General features: G+C 50.9%; 1 protein-coding gene across 1 annotated transcript in view; it reads right to left on the bottom strand.

Annotated features, from left to right (window-relative positions):
• Positions 1 to 292: 292 nt before the first annotated feature.
• Positions 293 to 19,679, bottom strand: part of RNF144A (ring finger protein 144A) — a 41,937-nt gene continuing 22,550 nt past the window's right edge. The window contains exons 6-7 of the mRNA XM_028099621.2: positions 15,698 to 15,787; positions 293 to 4,447 (exon numbers count right to left, since the gene is read on the bottom strand). Coding sequence (XP_027955422.1) covers positions 4,316 to 4,447; positions 15,698 to 15,787 — 222 coding nt within the window. The 3' untranslated portion in view covers positions 293 to 4,315. The remainder of the gene's footprint in view (positions 4,448 to 15,697; positions 15,788 to 19,679) is intronic.

The raw sequence follows: 19,679 nt of genomic DNA, 5'->3' as shown, positions 1-19,679 counted from the left end.
GCCACTTACCCAGCCGCTCAGATCCGTTTGGCACCAAGAGTTGAGAACACTCCCAACAGAGGACACCTCAGAACAGAAAAGCGCTTCTCCCAGTGGTGGGATCCCTCTCCCGCCTGCACTTCCTCCCCGTCCTGCTCCAATCATCTTATTTTCAATCTCCAGGCCAGGTGTCAACGAAGAACGTACAAAAGATTGAGCCAGACAGGATTTACAAAAGTAACCTGTATTCCAGCCAAAATCTCTTTTAAAAAGAAATCCCTTCTAAAGGGGGGACAAACTACGTAAGACACAATACATTTAAAATATGTATTGAAATTACAAATCAAACTTTTCCATGTGATTCCAAAGTACAAAACACAACATTAAAAGGCATTCAAACAGCTCTTTTATACATCACAGTGTTAGTGGCACAAAGTGGACTGACATTTCAAAAAACACAAACCAAACTTTTGTTTTTACCACCACTTGTCAAATATGTATTGTATACATGTGCGTGACCCATTCATGCATATGTTTATACAAGATTAAAATACACCCATGGTAAAGTGAGCAAAGAATCAAGGGAAGGTCAGGCATGTGGCAGGTACCTACCCCTCACCGAAGGCTCCCAGAAGTGTGGAAGACAGGATTATACAAACCAAAGGAAGAACGGAGCCCGTGGGCTCTACGTACCCAAACAGCATGCTCTCTTAGTACTGACGCATTAGCAACTATATTTGAGTGCAGGCCCTTCGTTCCATTTGGCATTTTTGGCAACACCAGTCATAATCTCTTCATTTCGTGTATTTTCATAAGGGCTTAGGTTAATTAGAAGGAATAAACAAGCTTTGGTATTTTTTTAAAGAGACCTTCATGAAGCTTTATACATGCAAAATGTTTTCCCTTGATGATTTCACTGATTTATCTATACTTATATACAGGGGTATTTACTAATAAACGAGAATCTGAGAAACATACAAAAAGCCTACCCTGGTTCTTTCCAATCCCCTAATTTTTAAAGACTACCAAGGGAAAATGTCCTCTTCCAATCTGTTAAATAACTTTTAACTCTGCAATATAGATGAAAAAGATAGACTCATCTTGGAGTAAGTTTTGCGTAGCTGAGAATCCCTTTCTCTGTGGGCCCTGCATTCTAATCAGGAATCGGCCTGGTTCCTAAACCGGTTTTATGGAATAATATGCTGTAAAGAGAATTTGTTCCCCTTTAAAAGGGTGCCACATGATGGTTCCCCAGTCTCCGGCTACCCCTGGGGGTGAAGAAGAACCGATCTGGACAGCGGCTCATGCAACTGAAGGATCTGATTATGCTCAGATCCTGAGTCAATCTCTGCTATGTGAACGTCTGCTGCATCTCCTCTGGGGGCACTGGCCTCCGGTGACCACTACAAAGCTCAAGGGCCAGGCTGCACGGTGCACGACAGAGCCAGACCGAGAGACCAGGCACGTCCAATAAAACTGCACGACAGGGTCAGAGGGACACAGATGACCTAAGGTCATGACCGAAGGTTAGCCATGAAAGGGTCTTCTTCCCACCCCTCCAGGATTTCAAGGCCTCCAAAGGAATAAACATACATGTGCTTCCAGAACATCAGCATGAAAACCATCCGTGAAAGCGAATGTAATTTTCAGTTAAGACAAGCTCTGCAACAGTCCCCCTACTAAGCGTAGAAGCCCCCAGATTTCCCCCGGGAGCGATGGCGAGGTTAAAATCCAAGACGTGGGCCATCTTCCCAAGTTCTGTTTACATTTTACAACATGCGTGCTTAATACTGCATCCCCATGAACAATGGGAATGGCATTCCCTACTGAAATTGGAGGAATCAGCGGGGGAAATGCAAGTTTAGGTAAGACCTCAATGCAGTCCTGCTGGTATCTTCCTAAGGAACTGACAGGTTTAGTTGTGTTACTATGAAATCAAACCAAGCAAACAGAGGCATGCTTGGTGCAAAGACTCAGAGCAAGCAGGTGCGACTTTGGCTGCGGCCGGCCCCAGAATCTCCGTGGTCCCTACCTGGGTCGAAACACGCGCTTGTGAAACGTGTCAAAGGTGAAAGGCACAAGGATGGTTGAGGCTATGGATGTGCACGATTTGCTCATGGATTTCTCCAGGCTAGACGAACAGCCCAATCCGCTAAGAATAAAGACATCTGAGCTCGAGCCCAGAGAATGCATCCTTTCCAAAGGCTCTGGTTTCACCCCAAAGGAAAGGGGTACTACTACTGGGCGGACTTGTACGACACGCAATGGGAAGCAGCTCGCACAGGAAAGGTAGGCCGGGATGGGGCGAGGCCTGCCCCGTGGACACTGGAAACAGGGCCACGAGCCTGCTGCTGTTTTTAATAGGCATTTAAAGGGTCTGGCTAGACAAGTGCATCCATGGATCCCAGTCTGGGCTCAAGCCTAGGACTCCTGGAGTGTCACCCTCTCCAGAAAGCCATCTACCACCAGACCCTGTTGCAACAATTCGAGGTATAGAGACTCACGTGCCCAGGCTCCACTGAATAGACAGACGATCTTAGGCGTGTTCTTGTTTCGTTACTTAATTAAAAATTCAACCGTGGTCGTAAGGAGAATGTTCTGAATGTGATTTTGACACAGACTAGTTTCCTAATGGCTTCAGTTTCATAAAGATAATAAATACTACACGTGGAGAGTGAAGTAATACGGTTTCTAACCTATCAAACGTTAAGAAATAAGGAAGACATTTCTATACAGGGAAGCAAATCAGGCCCCAAGGCCAACACACAAACATAGAAGTTAAACATACAAAAAAACCCACCACGTTTTACAAATGTGCTTGCCACAAGCAAACAAGTCTGATTTTGTTTCCACTTCACTCCTTTGTGGAATGTGTAGTAAGTTTTAAAAAGCTTCGCTGTAATAAATCTACAACATTTGCCCACTTTTGAAGTCCCAAGCTCAATGCAATCAGTTTGCTCCTTAAAAGCACAGGTGGTTTTAAAAGTCCTATTCAAGCCAACTCTCTGTAAAGAAGAGCCTTTCTCCACTTTTTTAAAAGTCAACCGATGGAATGTGTGTCTTATCGATCCACGCATTCTGCTGCTACCGTAACAGTCAGCCCCAGCCTGGGAGAGGCTGAATGGTAAGATCCCCTAATCGAAATAACTAAGTGAAATGGAAGGCTTTTTTTTCAGTGGGGCAAAATGGTTAGCAACAGGACACGGAACTGCGTAAAACACAGATTTCTCCAAAATAACTTAAGTCATTTAAAAAACTGAAAATTGGGAAGCTTCTCCCCCAGCCCCCGGGAGTCCTCCAGTCTTTCCAGGAAGCCCTGCTGGTGAGGACTAATAGCACTGTTCTCTTCTCCAAGTCTACACAAGGAGGCTGAGGCAAGCGGCCAAACCATAGTGACTCCCAGCAGAATGATTCCCGAGGAAAGCATTTGGTTTCCAAAGGCATTAAAAAATATTTGCTCATACCTGGATGAGAAGAGAGAAGTCCCAAAAGAGAGAAAAACAAAAAACAAAAGGAAAACCTAATGATGAAGATACTCCTTTAAAGACATTGGCATTTTCAAAGAAATGAAACAACTGAGGAACCCACGTTTATAACAGTACACCGCTTATAGTGTTTAAGACGTCGTTACAAGTTTCAAGAAAAACACAAAGAGCGCGTAAGGCTTTCTAAATCTCCTGAAAAGTGGCCGAGCCAGAAAAGTCATTTAGCGATCTCCTCCTAAAATGCACATTTCAAGAAAGGCATAGGATGGTGTAGATGCACCGTGTTGATTTTTCACTACTCAGTTGGGAAGAAAAAAAAAAAAAAACTAAAAAGGATTTTACTAAACGCCATTAGTAATAAAAACAGTTGTCATACACAGAGTGCTTTTCTCAAGTCAGCATTACTGGATTCTATCTGAGGTGAGTTGCAATCCCCAAAAGACTTCTTCTCTCAGCAACGTGGCACTGTCTTGACACCGAGGAGGAGACGCACATTTTGCACGAGAGGGTCTCTTAAGCAACCACCAGACACTCCTAGTCCATCCCCACTGGGAGAAAACCGCCCGGCGTGCTCCGTGCAGCACCTCCCTTGTCAAGTCGGCAGAGACGGGCTGTGGTGCCGCACCCTACCCACGCCAGCCTGCCTTCCCCACGCCCAGGTGACTGCACCTGGGGCCTCGTCCAACGTTCTGACATCAGTCCCTGAAATCACGGCATCCGGCGTGACACTGTGAAGCTCAATGGGGCACATAAGGCAAGAAAGATGTTTAGTGAGAGGGGACGGCAGGGTGGGGTGGGGGAGAGCCACACTTCCCAGAGGCAGGGGTCTTGTTCCAGCATCATGCCTTCCTCTAGGTGGGTAATGGGTCGTCGTCACCTTTACTGCACTTGCACTTGCAGCAAAGTACAAATGGAGTGGCCAAGAGCAGGAAAGGCGAGGCCACCAATAGCAGGAGCCCAAATCCAGCAAAAATGCCCACGACCTGCAAGAAGGAAACACAGAAGCAGAGGGTAAGGTGGCTAGTCTGCAGGTTACACAGTTGAAGTATAAAGCACACAACTACCCACCCACCCATCCTCTACCCATCCATCATCCATATACGCGTCCACCTAGCCACCCATCTACCCAGCTATCCATTCATCCATCAACCATCCATCCATGCACCCATCGTTCACCCATCCCTCATCCACTATTCATCTACCCATGCATCCATTCATCCATCCACCCAGCTATCTATCCACTCAACCATCCATCCCCCATCATCCTCCCATCCATCCAACCATCTATTCATCTAGCCATCCATCCATCCATCATCCATCCATCCATCCATCCATCTATATATCATCCATCCAGCCAACCATCCATCCATCCATCCATCTATATATCATCCATCCATCCATCCATCTATATATCATCCACCCATCCATCTATCCATCCATCCATCTACATATCATCCATCCATCCATCCATCTATATATCATCCATCCATCCATCTATATATCATCCATCCATCTACATATCATCCACCCATCCATCTATCCATCCATCCATCTACAAATCATCCACCCATCCATCTATATATCATCCATCCATCTACATATCATCCACCCATCCATCTATCCATCCATCCATCTATATATCATCCATCCATCCATCTATATATCATCCATCCATCTGCATATCATCCACCCATCCATCTACCCATCCATCCATCTATATATCATCCATCCATCTGCGTATCATCCACCCATCCATCTACCCATCCATCCATCTATATATCATCCATCCATCTGCATATCATCCACCCATCCATCTATCCATCCATCCATCTATATATCATCCATCCATCTATATATCATCCACCCATCCATCTATATATCATCCATCCATCTGCATATCATCCACCCATCCATCTACCCATCCATCCATCTATATATCATCCATCCATCTGCATATCATCCACCCATCCATCTATCCATCCATCCATCTATATATCATCCATCCATCTGCATATCATCCACCCATCCATCTATCCATCCATCCATCTATATATCATCCATCCATCTATATATCATCCACCCATCCATCTATATATCATCCATCCATCTACATATCATCCACCCATCCATCTATCCATCCATCCATCTATATATCATCCATCCATCCATCTATCCATCCATCCATCTATATATCATCCACCCATCCATCTATCCATCCATCCATCTATATATCATCCATCCATCCATCTATCCATCCATCCATCTATATATCATCCATCCATCCATCTATATATCATCCATCCATCTACATATCATCCACCCATCCATCTATCCATCCATCCATCTACAAATCATCCACCCATCCATCTATATATCATCCATCCATCTACATATCATCCACCCATCCATCTATCCATCCATCCATCTATATATCATCCATCCATCCATCTATCCATCCATCCATCTATATATCATCCATCCATCCATCTATCCATCCATCCATCTATATATCATCCATCCATCCATCTATCCATCCATCCATCTATATATCATCCATCCATCTATCCATCCATCCATCTATATATCATCCATCCATCCATCTATCCATCCATCCATCTATATATCATCCATCCATCCATCTATATCATCCATCCATCCATCTATATATCATCCATCCATCCATCTATATATCATCCATCCATCTGCATATCATCCACCCATCCATCTATCCATCCATCCATCTATATATCATCCATCCATCCACCTATCCATCCATCCATCTATATATCATCCATCCATCCATCTATCCATCCATCCATCTATATATCATCCATCCATCCATCCATCTATATATCATCCATCCATCCATATATCATCCATCCATCCATCCATCTATATATCATCCATCCATCCATCTATATATCATCCATCCATCCATCTACATATCATCCACCCATCCATCTATCCATCCATCCATCTATATATCATCCATCCATCCATCTATATATCATCCATCCATCCTCGCATCCATCTATCCATCCATATATCCACCCATCCACCAATACTCCCTTCCCTTCACTTCCTGCCCCTCACTCCCCCTGCCCTTTCTTTCATTTCTTTTTCTTCCTTTCCCCTTCTTCCCCCATCCCTCTATCTAAGCTCCCAAACCACCATCCATTTATACATCCAGTTAACCAACAAGCCTCCCCTGAGCCAGACACTATACTAGGTATTACAAATACAGAGACACATCAGATCATGGATCCTAGAGCACCCAGTTTGCTGGAAAGAGACTGAGACTTAACCAACTGACAATACATTTTACAGAAATTACCATCACGTTCCAAGTATGCAGGGAACCCAAGGGCCAGACATCTGCTAAGAGGAAGGAGGACTGAGATTACAAAGATGAGGAGGTGGTTAGTGCACCAGAAAGACTAGGCTAGAGCATTCCAGATGGGAGGACAGGAGAGACTCAGGCACAGTGCATTAGGGAGGAAGCCGACCCGTGTCATTTCCTGATTTAAAACCCAGGACTGCTTTTAAAACTGACGTTTTATAACACGTGCTTACGCCCAGATGTAAGTAAATGCAGACATGTTGTCAGCGAAGTCGGGCAGTGTGGCTGGTCAAAAGAGCAGGGTGTCTCCTCTTTGACAGCCTCCTGCCCTGGAGGCACGCGTTCCCAGGCAAACAGCAGACCCAACTGCAATCTGCGGACAGAGTCAGACCGCCATCTAGCGTTCGCAATGATAAATACAGGACTGAGCAGGCACTCCTAATTCTGACTAGCACGTTCCTGTCTCTCTGCGCCCCATCTTTCTCAAATATAAAATAAACAAACGAGGTACAAGATCTCTAAGGGCCATTATCAGCTCTGAAGCATGATGCCAGGCTAGGGCACCCCAGATGTGAGAAAGAAAGTACACCTTCACTTAGATCTCCACCTGAAAACGATCGTACACACACTGCCCTGCATTTATAAATCACGCTGCTAACGCTGGGAGCCTGTATTTCCCGCCCGGGGGGCTAACTCCATTTGTCTGAACATAATGTTGATGGTGGAATTACGGGATGTGAAATCAGATCAGGCTTTGTTAAAAGCACACGCGCACTGATACTTCAGAATGCGTGAAAATGCCAGAAAGGGGTTATTTCAAGGGCCCTCGCACAATCGCTACCACTTGGAACACACGGTCAGTCCCAAAGAAGCCAGGGACTCTGCAGTCAAAAACATACCAAGATCCTTGACCAAATGTTCCCATTCTTGGCTAGTAACACACCTTCATTTTCACCCTCTTACTTGCCTCCTACTCTGCATGCCACTTCGTAAGCAAGGCCACCAATCTCTTGCCGATTGGATGGAGGATATGAGGATGTCGCCAGAAGGAAAGCAGCCAACAGGAAAGAACGAGATAGGAAGCAAATATCACAAAACAAAAATAACCGGTGAGGGAGCGTGTTACAAACGTGTGTCAGGCACTGGATCGTACGCTGCAGGACACACGGATGGGTCAGCAGGTCCAGGCTCCGAGGGAATCACGGTGTGGTGCCGCACTGTTCATACTGGCAGTCTCGAAGATTTCAAGGCCCGGCTGACCACTCAGGCTGAGCCTCTCACTCAGATTGCAGCTTCAGAGTAGAACGCAGGTTCTCTGACCACACGCAGCCCCCTGCGTCTCCCATAATAAACATGCAATAGATGTTTAGGAGCACAGAAAATGGTACGCTCTGAATCCTCTCCTCCGGAGAGTTCTACAAGCCATACCCCAGTGCTGGGGAACAATAAGCCAAAATCAAAGATACATAAGGTGAATGCACGGAACATCTTTAATTTACTGACGCTTGGCATGTGCACACGGCATCGATGCCTGCCAAGCACAGGCTAGATGCAGCAGACGCTGGGACAGTGACAGGGGTGACGGCTGAGGACTGTGGCCGCTCACATGTCTCTTCCAAATTCCCCCTGCAGGGACATCACGGTGGCAGCCTGAAATAGCCACCAGGGCGTGTTTACAGCATAGGAAGCAGCCGACATGGCAAGCGTGCAGATTGGGGCGTCCCCTGCCCGGGAGCCAGCAGTTAAATACCAACTATGGTGCCACTGCAGATCTGCGCTTGCGGCGAGGGATTCCACGAGCTAAGAGTGCCGGCAGTGAGCCGAGGCTACAGTGATGCCTCTTGCCCACCTTTGGAAATAGCTCCTCTTTCCTTTGCTTAGTGACTATTTGCTGCTCTGAACTCAATGAGGCTCTGCCTCTGTTCTCTCATAGAACGGGTTCTGGTGGGAGGGCCGGCAGACACCAGTCATGACAAAGGGGTGAAAACGGCCCAGACACAGATGCGAGATGCAGAAAACAGGGGCTGGGAAGCTCGGGGTGGGGGGCTTCCCCGGGGAGGCAGCAGCTCCAGCTGGCATGAGAATCTCAGACCGGCTGGAAGACACTCTAGTGGAGTAGAGGGAACGCAGATAACCAGATGTGGGCAGGCAGGACGTCGGGGCGGAGTCCGGCAGAGCCAAAACAGGGAGCGCAGGATCACTGCTCAGAGGCTTAGCATTCGTCTTGTGAGAAACCACGGACAGGTGAGTCCCAGGGCTTCGTGGAGGATGGGTCCACAGGAGGGAAGACGAAGTCCCTTGTAGGACTGCCAGCAGGCCAGGCAGGTGGAAGAAGAGACTCAGGCCAGAAGGATGTTCAGAAAGCAAAATCAGCAAGACTCGAAGGGATCCAAGAACCCTGCACTCAGTTTTGGCTTGAGGGGACGGACATGCCATCTTGGTAATAAGGGAAGAATGATGAGTTCCACTTGGATGTCCTGAGTCTGAGCAACCCACGGGCACCCACGTGAAGGTATCTATGAGGGAGCGGGTACATGGAGCTCGAGCTCTGGGGAGAAGCCAGCAGATTTCAGGACCATCAGCACACAGATGTTCAGGCGAGTGACTGCCTGCCAGGGAGGCAGCACAGATTGAGGAAAGCAACCGAATTAAGCCATCCCACCATCTGTGTGCAGAAGAGAAGGCCATCTCGAAGGCACTTACTGGCTCAGGCCACCATAACCAAGCACCACAGATGGGGCCCAAATACGGGACATCTGTCTTTTCACGGTCTTTGGGGGCAAGAGTCTGAGATCAAGGTGCATCCTCACACAGCTGTCCCTCTGTGCTTGTCTGTGCCCTAATCTCTTCTTAGAAGGACACCAGTCACGCTGATCAGGGCCCACCCAACAACCCCGCTGTCACTTAATTACCTCTCTGAGGGACCCACTCCCAGATACGGTCACGTTCTGAGGCAATGGGGCTTCGGACCGCAAGACGTGAATTCTGAGGGGCCCTAATTCAGCCCCTAACAAAGGGGGACACTGGGGAGGAGTGTCAGGCTGGTAGGATTTTAGCATATATGCTGCCAAAGCAAACACAGGTTTGTAGGAGAGTCAGGAAAAGCTGAGTGTCAGGGAAGCCCCAGGTGGGGGGGAGAGGGAGGGAGGGCTGACCGGACACATGGATTCACAGCACCCCTCTCCGGGAGACTCGCATCCCACCGTGCTGGTTCTGGGTGGCCCCCAACGGGCTGCCTGCAGCCTCTAGATGGGCCTCTCCTCGATTCCCTCTATTCCTCTCCAGGCTCCAGAGGGCCCTGGGGCACCCACGTTCCACCTCCGCACCGCGGGTGCTCGGGGGACCCACATGGCAAGGTACCTGCAAAACGGGCCGTGAGTTCCACGGGGCGGAGGGCCGGCCACGGCCAGGCAAAGGAACGCATTTCCAAGAGTGCCGGACAGTGGGGCTGCCTGAGGGGAAGCAGGAAGGGCAGCGAGCCCGGGAGTGGGGTTCAGGGCACACAGAGGAGACACACTGGCCGCAGGGGAGTTAACCCGGGGGGGAAGAGGGGGATCCAGGTAACCCCGGCCTTTTGTCTGAGTGACATGGAGGCTGGAGAGGCCCATCCTGAAATGAGGGGGACGTGGAGGAGGCAGGGGTCTCAAGGGAAAAATCTTAAGTTCCGCTCGTACATGGTCGGACACCCACACGGGGAGCCGAGGGGGCCACGCGGTCACGGGAGGGGCCGGGAGCACACAAGGAGGGCTCCCCCACCGCCGGGGTCACAAGGGCTGGTCCCACCTCCCTATAAACAGAATAATAAGTCATTTTTAACCCGTACATTACAGTCCACTCCAATGTTCTCACTTCACCAGTGCAAAATCTGTGGCCAAAAAGCGATGCCAACGGTCTTGAGATTGTTTAAGACGGAAGGCACGGGGCATCCTGGGTAAGTACAAGAGGTGACTCGCGCCCATTTCACTGAGCTCTGTGACAAATACCCTAGGACAGCTCCCTGCCCGAGGCCTCCAGGACAGGGGTGTCTGCACGAGGCCTCCAGGACAGGGGTGTCTGTGGATCGCACCCCCACCCTTCAGCCTGGCCCCGGCCGGTGTTCGTGGGCACAGCTCCACGCACGTGTGTGAAGACAGAGACCGGTAATCTGCTGGCTACCTTAAATGCCATCCTTTGTCTAATAAAAGTGAGCTCCCCCTTCACTGAGAGAGGGGGGCCCGAGGATTCCCTGCTCAGAAGCCAAGGAAGAGCCAGTGAGAAGACCCTCCCCTGTCAGGCGCTGACATCCTCGGGAAAGAGATGTATCTAGTGCAGAGGCAATGCACCTTCCATCTCTGACGTACAACGGCCGCTTTCTGGGCCAGCACTAGAAACAGGGCAAACAGTCCACGGCCACCTGTTTAAGGGTCGAGCAAGGGGCAGATGGAAGAGCAGGGCCGTGAGCGTCTCGGGCTCACATCTAGGACTCTGCCGCTGATGGTAAGTAGGACATCTCCCCACACCCTGCAGCCTGAGCCTTCCAAACCACCCAGAGCACCAAACACAAAGTGAGACTGCCCCTTCCTGTTTGCAAGAGCAACGTTTCAGCACGAGACTCTGTTAACAACGTCACTTGGGACAGAATGGAATTGTACAAAACCTTTACGTGACAAAGACACATCTTTTCTGTTCAGGGCATGACACCTTGTGAGAAAAATTCATTTGACAGGGTTTTAGGTAGAATGTATTTGGCATGTAATATTTTTACTCCCACAAAAATACTGAGAGCAGCCTACAGTGATCCCAAGAAAGCCCACTAGAATTCTCAAAAAAACCTCTTAGAACAATTTTACCTAACCTCATGTCTTAAAAACTGGGAGGCTAAAGAGCAGGAACTTTGTAGAGTCAACAAATTATACGGGGCAAGCAATCACCACCCCTACAAATCGGGAGTCACAGGCCACCGAACTCAGGGACAAGTCTGGGGCCACTGCTGAGGTGTGCGCTGGACCAGGCCCCGAGCGGCACAGAGAGAAGCCTTCCCCCAAGGGTCTGATGAAGCCGACACTGGGCAGAAGCTCCGGTCGATGGCACCATGTGAGCCCCAGGGCAGACACAACTGCTCTGGGTCCAGAGTCCACTTTTCTTAACGGGAGCTTTTTTGTGGGGACAAGTCACATCACCTCCCAACTACACCACCAGTTCGTTCCCTGAACGGTCACAAACCAACTCCCTGTCCCCCCCAGGCGCCATCATGCTTCCCTGGGAGCGCAGCCTGGACACGAGGCGCCCCATGGGATTCACGGAGAACAGGAGCCAGCCGGACAGGCCCCTTTCCTTCCTGTCCCACCCAAAGAAAAATGTAGCTGAAGGAGCAAGGACACAGGTCCCTCCAGAGACCGTTGGCTTTGCAGAGGGAGGCTGCGAACCCACCCTGAGAAAGCCAAACCCATCGCTCCTGCTTTCATCCAAGTTTCTTCCCAGAGCATGTGTCTGGTTCAGGCCTGGGCCAGGGTTCCAGGGGTCACAAAGATGCAAAACAAGTCCCTGCTATCGAGGACAGTCTGTCTCTCCCAAGAGATAAGACACATGCTCAAGAGGGTCAAACAGGAGGGAGTCACTGTAAGGGATTGGCACTGAAAGAAATGCGCAGAACCCGGGGGCGGGGGGGCTCTGGTGACAGGAGGGGTGGGGGTTCACGGAGGACATTGCCCTGGACCAGGCTATAGCCAAAGGGTGTAGAATGTCCATGCACTGAGCTGGGACAAGCAGAGGAGAGCGAGCAGGAGGCACCAGGGCCTGGCAGAGGCAGGGAGAGGGAAGCCTGGCAGGACCGCAGTCCCAAAGGCCAGTGAGTGCAGAGCAAGGAGTCGCCTGCCAGGCCCTGGAACCAGCCATTCTGGGGTGTGAGGGCATCGATCTGCCCCCCACCCTGGGTGTTTCTCAAATGCTCACCAGACATTTCAGGCATGAACTGATGGGAGACAGTAAAACCCACGTTTCGGCTTCAGCAGCTGAGCACCAAACACAAAGTGAGACTCCCGTCCCAGGATCAGTGTCAAGCCAGCGGAGAAGCAAACCCCAAGCAGGAGCCCGCCTGACTGGGAAGGGAACGGACGGCCCTATCGGATCCAAAGGCAGGAGGCGCGGGATGGGAGGATGGTGTCAGGGTCCAGGCCGATGCTGCCCCGAAGGACAAGCCACGGGAGCAGAAGTGCCTTCCGGAGGAGGGTCTCCTCCAGCTTGGTGGGGGGGTGGTCCTCATCATCAGAACGGAAGGCTTGGAACAGCTGGGCCTTCCAGGGTCTGCTCAGGAACGTCTGCTCGAGCGAGGCTCTGCCGCTGCACCCCATGTCCCTCAGCAAGTCCCGAGCAACAGGCCTCCACGTCCCTGCTTCATACTTCCCACGCTCTGCTGCTTTTGTGACTACCTGCACTTTCCTTTCGATGCTGGTCCGCTCACATTTTACCATTTTCCCCAAATCTAACACTAACTCATGGGCAGCCTCCGCGGCTCTACCTACAGCCCCGCACGTCCTGGGAGCGCCTTGCACCACAGAGAGGCAGATGCCTGTGGGAACCTACACCCCGTGTCCCCACGGCCAGGGACAGCCGGGGACAGTTGGGGGGGCCCCAGGGTCTCAGAGCTGCATTCAGAAGGCAGAAGGAGGGGGCAGAAAGGTGTTCCAGGCTCCTTCCTGCGCAAGAGTGCGGGGCACGGACCCTTGTGTCCTGGTTTCCATATTTCTCGATGCCGTGAATGCCTGTTACCAGGACCTCAGTGCGGCCCAGGACCCCCCAGGCACACGCGACTCACTCACCTGAATAAACAGGCACAGGGTGATAAGATGTGACCGCCCAGGCTAGGGTCAAAGGGTGACAGAGTTTCCACCCTGCCCTGGCGCTCACCTGGGGAGCTCACGCTTGCCACCAGGCGCCCTGGGGTTTGGCAGCTCAGGCCGCACGGAGACACGCGTGAAGGCGTTCCAGACCGAGCTCCAGCTGAGGCCCCAGCCCACGGCTATGTCCACGTCCCCACGACACTGACAGCATTTCTGCCCCCCTAAGGCTAAGTGGGGCCTTGTTCGCACAGCACACTCGTAAATAAAGTAAATGTGAGGATATGAAGCCGATGCATCTGGGGAGGTTTGTCATATGCAAACACCACCTTTGGGCAAAGTCACCTTCCCTCCGCTGGTCCTCATGCTTGACACGGAAAAGACCAGAGCAGAACAATGTGATCCCCGAGTCCTCACCCTGCTCGGATTTCCACTGATTCTGTATGGATGCCCACGAAGCTTCCGCTCACGGGGTGGCTCCGCGAAGGCAACGTGCCCAGACCAATGCACGCTCGTCCCCGTAGACTCAAGGGGAAAAGCAGTGAAGGAGGAACGTGGCCTCACTACAGTTCCCCTGACTGTATGGGGGTGAGGGTGTGGACATTGTCATGCGTACAACTGTGACCCCGAACATGCTATTTGTGGAGGCCTGACCCCCAGTACTGCAGAATGTGAGCTTATTTGGAAATGGGATCTTTTTGGAGGTCATCATGTTAAAATGAGGTTATTAGGGTGCGGCCCAGTCCAATATGACTGGTGCCCTTATCGGAAGGGAAATCGGGCCACAGATACGGAGCAGCACAGAGAACAGATGGCCTCCGCCTGACCGTCCCCCCCACTGCCTGACTGGCTCCCCCTCTGCCTGACTGTCCCCCTCTGCCTGTCTCCGCTCTGCCTGTCTCCCCCTCTGCCTGACACTCTCCCCTCTGCCTGACTCTCTCCCCCTGTGACCCAACCCCGACTCCCACAGCCAGCGCCTCCTCATTCCTGTGAAAATTATTCAAAGGAAACCTCATTTAAAATGGCATTGGGGGCCAGCAGGTAGAGCTCACCTGTCCTCAGGGGCAGACCCAACAGGGACCCGACTGGGGTAGTACTTTAGCTGCTCCTTTCTTCCCCAGCAGGAGGAAGGACACTTTCTTCCTCCCCCGTCCCTGCAGGACCAGCCCAGCCACTGAGAGATGCTCACAACTCAGCCAGTGAGAAGCCACGACATTTGGAGCTCCCGGCTTATTCCAGAGGACTTCTGATGTTTGTAACAGCCTTCCCAGTGGCCGCCTTTCTTCTATCAAAAAGACTTGCTCTCCTCTGTTCTCCAGACCTGCCTATGGTTTAGCTGTAGCTTGCTTGTCCCAAGTGGCATTCCTATGCTATTCCCAAATAAACCCATTTTTGCTGGTAAAATAGCTGGAAGTTTATTTTTAGGATTAGTATCACTCAGCACTCCGCCAGGGGCACCACCTCCAACGGTCCTTCCCGGCCACGCGTCCCATCTCCTCTCCAGCTGAACTCCTAACACCTTTTGGCCCTGTCCCTGCACGGAACGTGGGTCCTGTAAGACAGGGATGCTCTGTCTTATTCACGGGAGTACTTCCAGCCCTAGAAGAGTACCTCGCGTGCAGCAGGGAATAAATGGGTGTTGCAACTATGAATCAGCATGAACGAATGCACTGGCCCCTGTAAACCGCACAGGCCGCTCAGGCAACACCAGGGACGGACTTCTCCCATTCTTTCTGCCCCCCTTTCCTGGACTAACTTTCTTACCTCAAGGCCTCTAGAGAAGGCTCTCCATTAAGGGCCACACAAGGATTAAGCCACCCAGTGGCTCATCACCAAAGCCGTGGGTAAGGCGCAGGTAATCCAGTCTGATGTTAAGGAGCCGTCACGTGCTAAACACGGTGCATATTTACTACAACTTTGGGCCAGGCCTACCCTAAGCGTGATGTTAGACCAAGAAAAATTCAGGCAGGACCCACACTGACTAGCTCTGCTTTTCCATACAGTGCGCCTCCAGCCCCCTGGCGCGCACACACATTCTCTCTCCCGGAGATCAACGTTCCAGGTGAGTCACCTCCTACCTGTGTCCGATGCCAGATGACAGATGCCCTGGAATGGCCCAGCTTATTCCGGCAGGGTCCTTTATCATAATGGATCAGGAGGAAATCATCCTGCGAAGAGAGAGAGAGAGAGAGAGAGAGCGGGGTCGATGGCAGGTTCCCCTCGGTTCAGCGAGCGAGTCCTGCCGGGGCCGAGTTTCTTTCTTTAGGCCCAAAGCAAGCGGGGGTCTGAGAAGGAGCGGGCGGCAGAGGAAGGACACGCACCCACGGCGCCGGGCGGCCTGGCAGGACCTCCGCCCTCCGTCCTCCCGAGAGCATCGGCCTTGGGCACTAGAGGGAGCCCTGCTCCAGATGTCACCCTCTGGTTTTGGCAGACAGGCAATCTCTGTGATGCGGGGCTTGTGAACAAGTAGGTCAGAGGCTCCTGCTACTGCAGGAGCTGCTCAGGGCCCTGGCTGTGTTTCATTCCACGGGAGCACGTCTGCCTTTACATCCTCCTGCCACCCGCCCGGCAGGACTGCCCCTGGACTAGAGGGCTCCCTCGCTCTCCGGTCGACCCTCCTCCGTTACTGTCGGGCTCCTCACCTGCGAAGTGCTTCGTCCTTTCAGCTCAGACCACGACAGCGCACTCGTTACTCAGCAACAACTGGCTCAGGAAACCACCTGCCACCTACAGCTCCTCCGTCTGAAGTGAGTTCTGGCTCACGGAAACACCGTTCCTGCCGCCCTCCCCACGCTCTCGCCTCCCATCCGACCCCAGCCGCTGTCAGGTTCTTGGAGTTGGGCCCCTCAGTGGAGGTTGATCTCAAACTATGTTCCTGGCCCAGTGCTTGGCACCTCAACCCTGAGCAAGCACCAGCCGAGCGTGCAGGAACGGGTCTGCTACACAACCCCTCTGCTCCCCGCCCCACCCAAGGGGAAGTACCATCTTCTCTCCTGTTAAATATACAAAGACACAGCTCAATACATAGTACCAAGGAGGGACCAATGGCTGTTTACTCATTTAACGGACAGTGTAAACAGACAGCCTCCTCCTGAGAAAGGAATAAATACATAAGCACCGGGTCCAATGTCACTGAGTGCACGGGAAGTCACTCTTCCGAGAGCCGTGGAATGCCGCACATACAGCTTGGCATCCGGCCCTTAAAATCACCTCTGCCGGGGAGGGGAAGAATGAAGGGGAGTAAATCGCAGGGGGAGACGAACCATGAGAGACGATGCACTCTGAAAAACAAACTGAGGGTTCTAGAGGGGAGGGGGGCGGGGGGATGGGTTAGCCTGGTGATGGGTATGAAAGAGGGCACGTTCTGTGTGGAGCACTGGGTGTTATGCACAAACAATGAATCATGGAACACTACATCAAGAACTAATGATGTAACGTATGGTGATTAACATAACAATAAAAATTAAAAAAAAAAATCACCTCTGCCGGAACCCGACTGGAGGGCAAAGTCAGAGAACCCTGCTCTCCTCCAGAGACCGGTGCCAGCCTGCAGTCTGCAGACTGTACAGGGCATCCTCCTGGTGCCACAATGCACAGAGCGCATCATGAAACCCTGGTTTTTCTGGGGTCACAGCAGGAAGCCTTTGAGGGAGGCTGGAAGTCCCAGCCGGCCACCACCTGCCTCGCCCCCCTTTCCCTGAGTCCCCTCAATTGTGGGAGGAAGCCCAGGCAAAAATGAAGAGAAAGCCTCTTCTAGCCGGAGCTTCAGCTTCTCTGAAGCTATTTCTGACAACATCTGTCCACCGTGAACCCTTCCTTCCTTGAATTATTTTTTAAGATTGATTGATTATGTGAGCGGAGGGAGGGGCAGAGGGAGAGGAAGAATCTCCAGCACACTCCCTGCTGAGCGCGGAGCCCAACACTGAACGGGATCCTGAGATCATGACCTGAGCCAAAACCAAGAGTCAGTAGCTTAACGGACTGAGCCACCCAGGCGCCCCTCCTTGAACTCTTAATTATGCTTTCCTTTCTGCTGACATTCACTTGTACACTGAGATTAGCTAATATGCCATTGCTAGGTCTCGTTTTCCCAGACTGCCTATCACAAAGCCTTGCACCCTAGGCTGCTGAATAGCTTTCAAATTAGTTTTCTGAAACACAAACTAAAAAAATGGACAGGGCGATCCCCAGCTCCAGATCATGGGCTTTGCCACTCAGAGGAGTCCACTGGGGCTGGCGTGCTTCCTGAACAGAATGGAAGGCTTGTTCAAATGATACCTTCCACTCTAAGATGCTTCTACAGAAGATAAATGATTTCATTGTGATTTTAAGTTTATTGGAAACAGCCTTGGGCCGAACAACCCCCAGGATCTGCCAGGAATCTAGGTGTATTTCTGTGACAGGGACGCTTTGTCTTGACTATTGTTCAGGGAAGTCTCATTAAGCTGGAAACAGAAACAATGGAACGAGTAGAAAGCTGCAATCACGGAGATGTTCAAAGATAAAAATAAACCCCCATGGGCCTTTTGTGTCAAACTCTGGCCTGTGGCTGGTCCGACCCCAAACTGGTTTTTTTAGAGACTGAAAGATGAAAGAGTAGATGCTGGTTCGTTCCTCACTCCTTTGGTGCTTTTGGGAAAGGCTGTTAAATATTCCTGGGTTCCCCTTGGGAAAGGAGATAATTCCAACTCTCACAGAAAGAACGCACGTATTAAATAAAATGGGTGTGTGGAACCAACTGCACAGCGTGGGCACCAAACAATTACCTTAATAAATGTCATCTATCTGCTCCCCCGAAAAAATAGAAGAAAGAAAGTGCGAGTGTCCCTTGCAGCTGTGTGGCCGAGGCTGGGAGGGCGTCACAGCAAGGACCCCGGGCAGCACGACGGGCGCACCCGCGAGGATCCGGGCCCGGTGCAGACGGGGGAATAAGGCGCAGGATGGAAGGAAGCAGCCTCACCGGCTCTAGAACTCCTTGCCAGGTACACACGTGCAAGAGAAAGACAAGTGACGTGCATTCCTGTCTTAGAAGCCCGGCAGGCCTCCAGCCAGGTGTTCGGGCACTTGTCTTAAATCATGGCGATCGTCCTGAATAAACCGCCCCCTTGAGAATCTGCTTTCTAAGGCCACAGGGTCCTTTTTCAGCAGCTCTTCGTTTACAAAGACAAACAGGAAACGCTTGGCCAGGAGGATGATGACTTTCAAGGTGGAAAAGGGCAGGGTGGTGCCCACGTCCTTAGTTCATGCAGAGTCGGGATGGCTGGGCTTCAGAACTCAGACAGACAGACAGACAGAGAGGATGTCTCTCCAGGGACCAGAGCAGGGTCAACAGCCTTGTGTTCTATGAAGACAGCTCTCATTCCTGTAGCTTCATCAAAGCAGGGCAGTGATCACCCCAGAAACTACACCTTCTGTCAGCCTGTTTCCAATACTTTCCCCCAAAACTCTTCAAGGAGACTGGATAACACAGAATAAAACTGACATTTCCCTTCTGTTCCTTCAGGAAAAGCTATAAGGAGTGGTAAACCGCAGACCCGATACTAGATGATACATCCTAACTTAAAAATCAGTTTTCCAAAGGGCGCCTGGGTGGCTCAGTTGGCTGAGCGACTGCCTTCGGCTCAGGTCATGGTCCCGGAGTCCCGGGATCGAGTCCCGCATCGGGCTCCCTGCTCGGCAGGGAGTCTGCTTCTCTCTCTCTCCCCTCTCGTGCTCTATCTCATTCTCTCTCAAATAAATAAATAAAAATCTTTAAAAAAAATCAGTTTTCCCCCTAAAATTGGAACACGGTAAAATACAAAACTATATATATAATACAGACAAAGACTATACATACATAGATATACATAATTTTATACATATATTGTATACATACGTAGTGCACGTATATGAAAACTTCAAGGCCCTAAGGACTTTGTAGTGCTTGAGACATCCTTCTAAACATCTCTTACCACCACACAAGGTCACAGAACACACTTGTTTGGATCTAAGCTAAGAAGATTAATCTTGCCAAACTGATCTATTACACTTGCCTTGGATAAGAAGGATAGCAAAAGGGTA

Source organism: Eumetopias jubatus, unplaced genomic scaffold (assembly GCF_037043125.1).
Source record: "Eumetopias jubatus isolate StellerSeaLion01/CBP00866 unplaced genomic scaffold, mEumJub1_p1.0 scaffold_9, whole genome shotgun sequence".
Classification (NCBI taxonomy): Eukaryota; Metazoa; Chordata; class Mammalia; order Carnivora; family Otariidae; genus Eumetopias; species Eumetopias jubatus.
The sequence above is the reverse complement of the archived record's forward strand: the minus strand, read 5'-3'. Positions and strand labels throughout refer to the sequence as shown.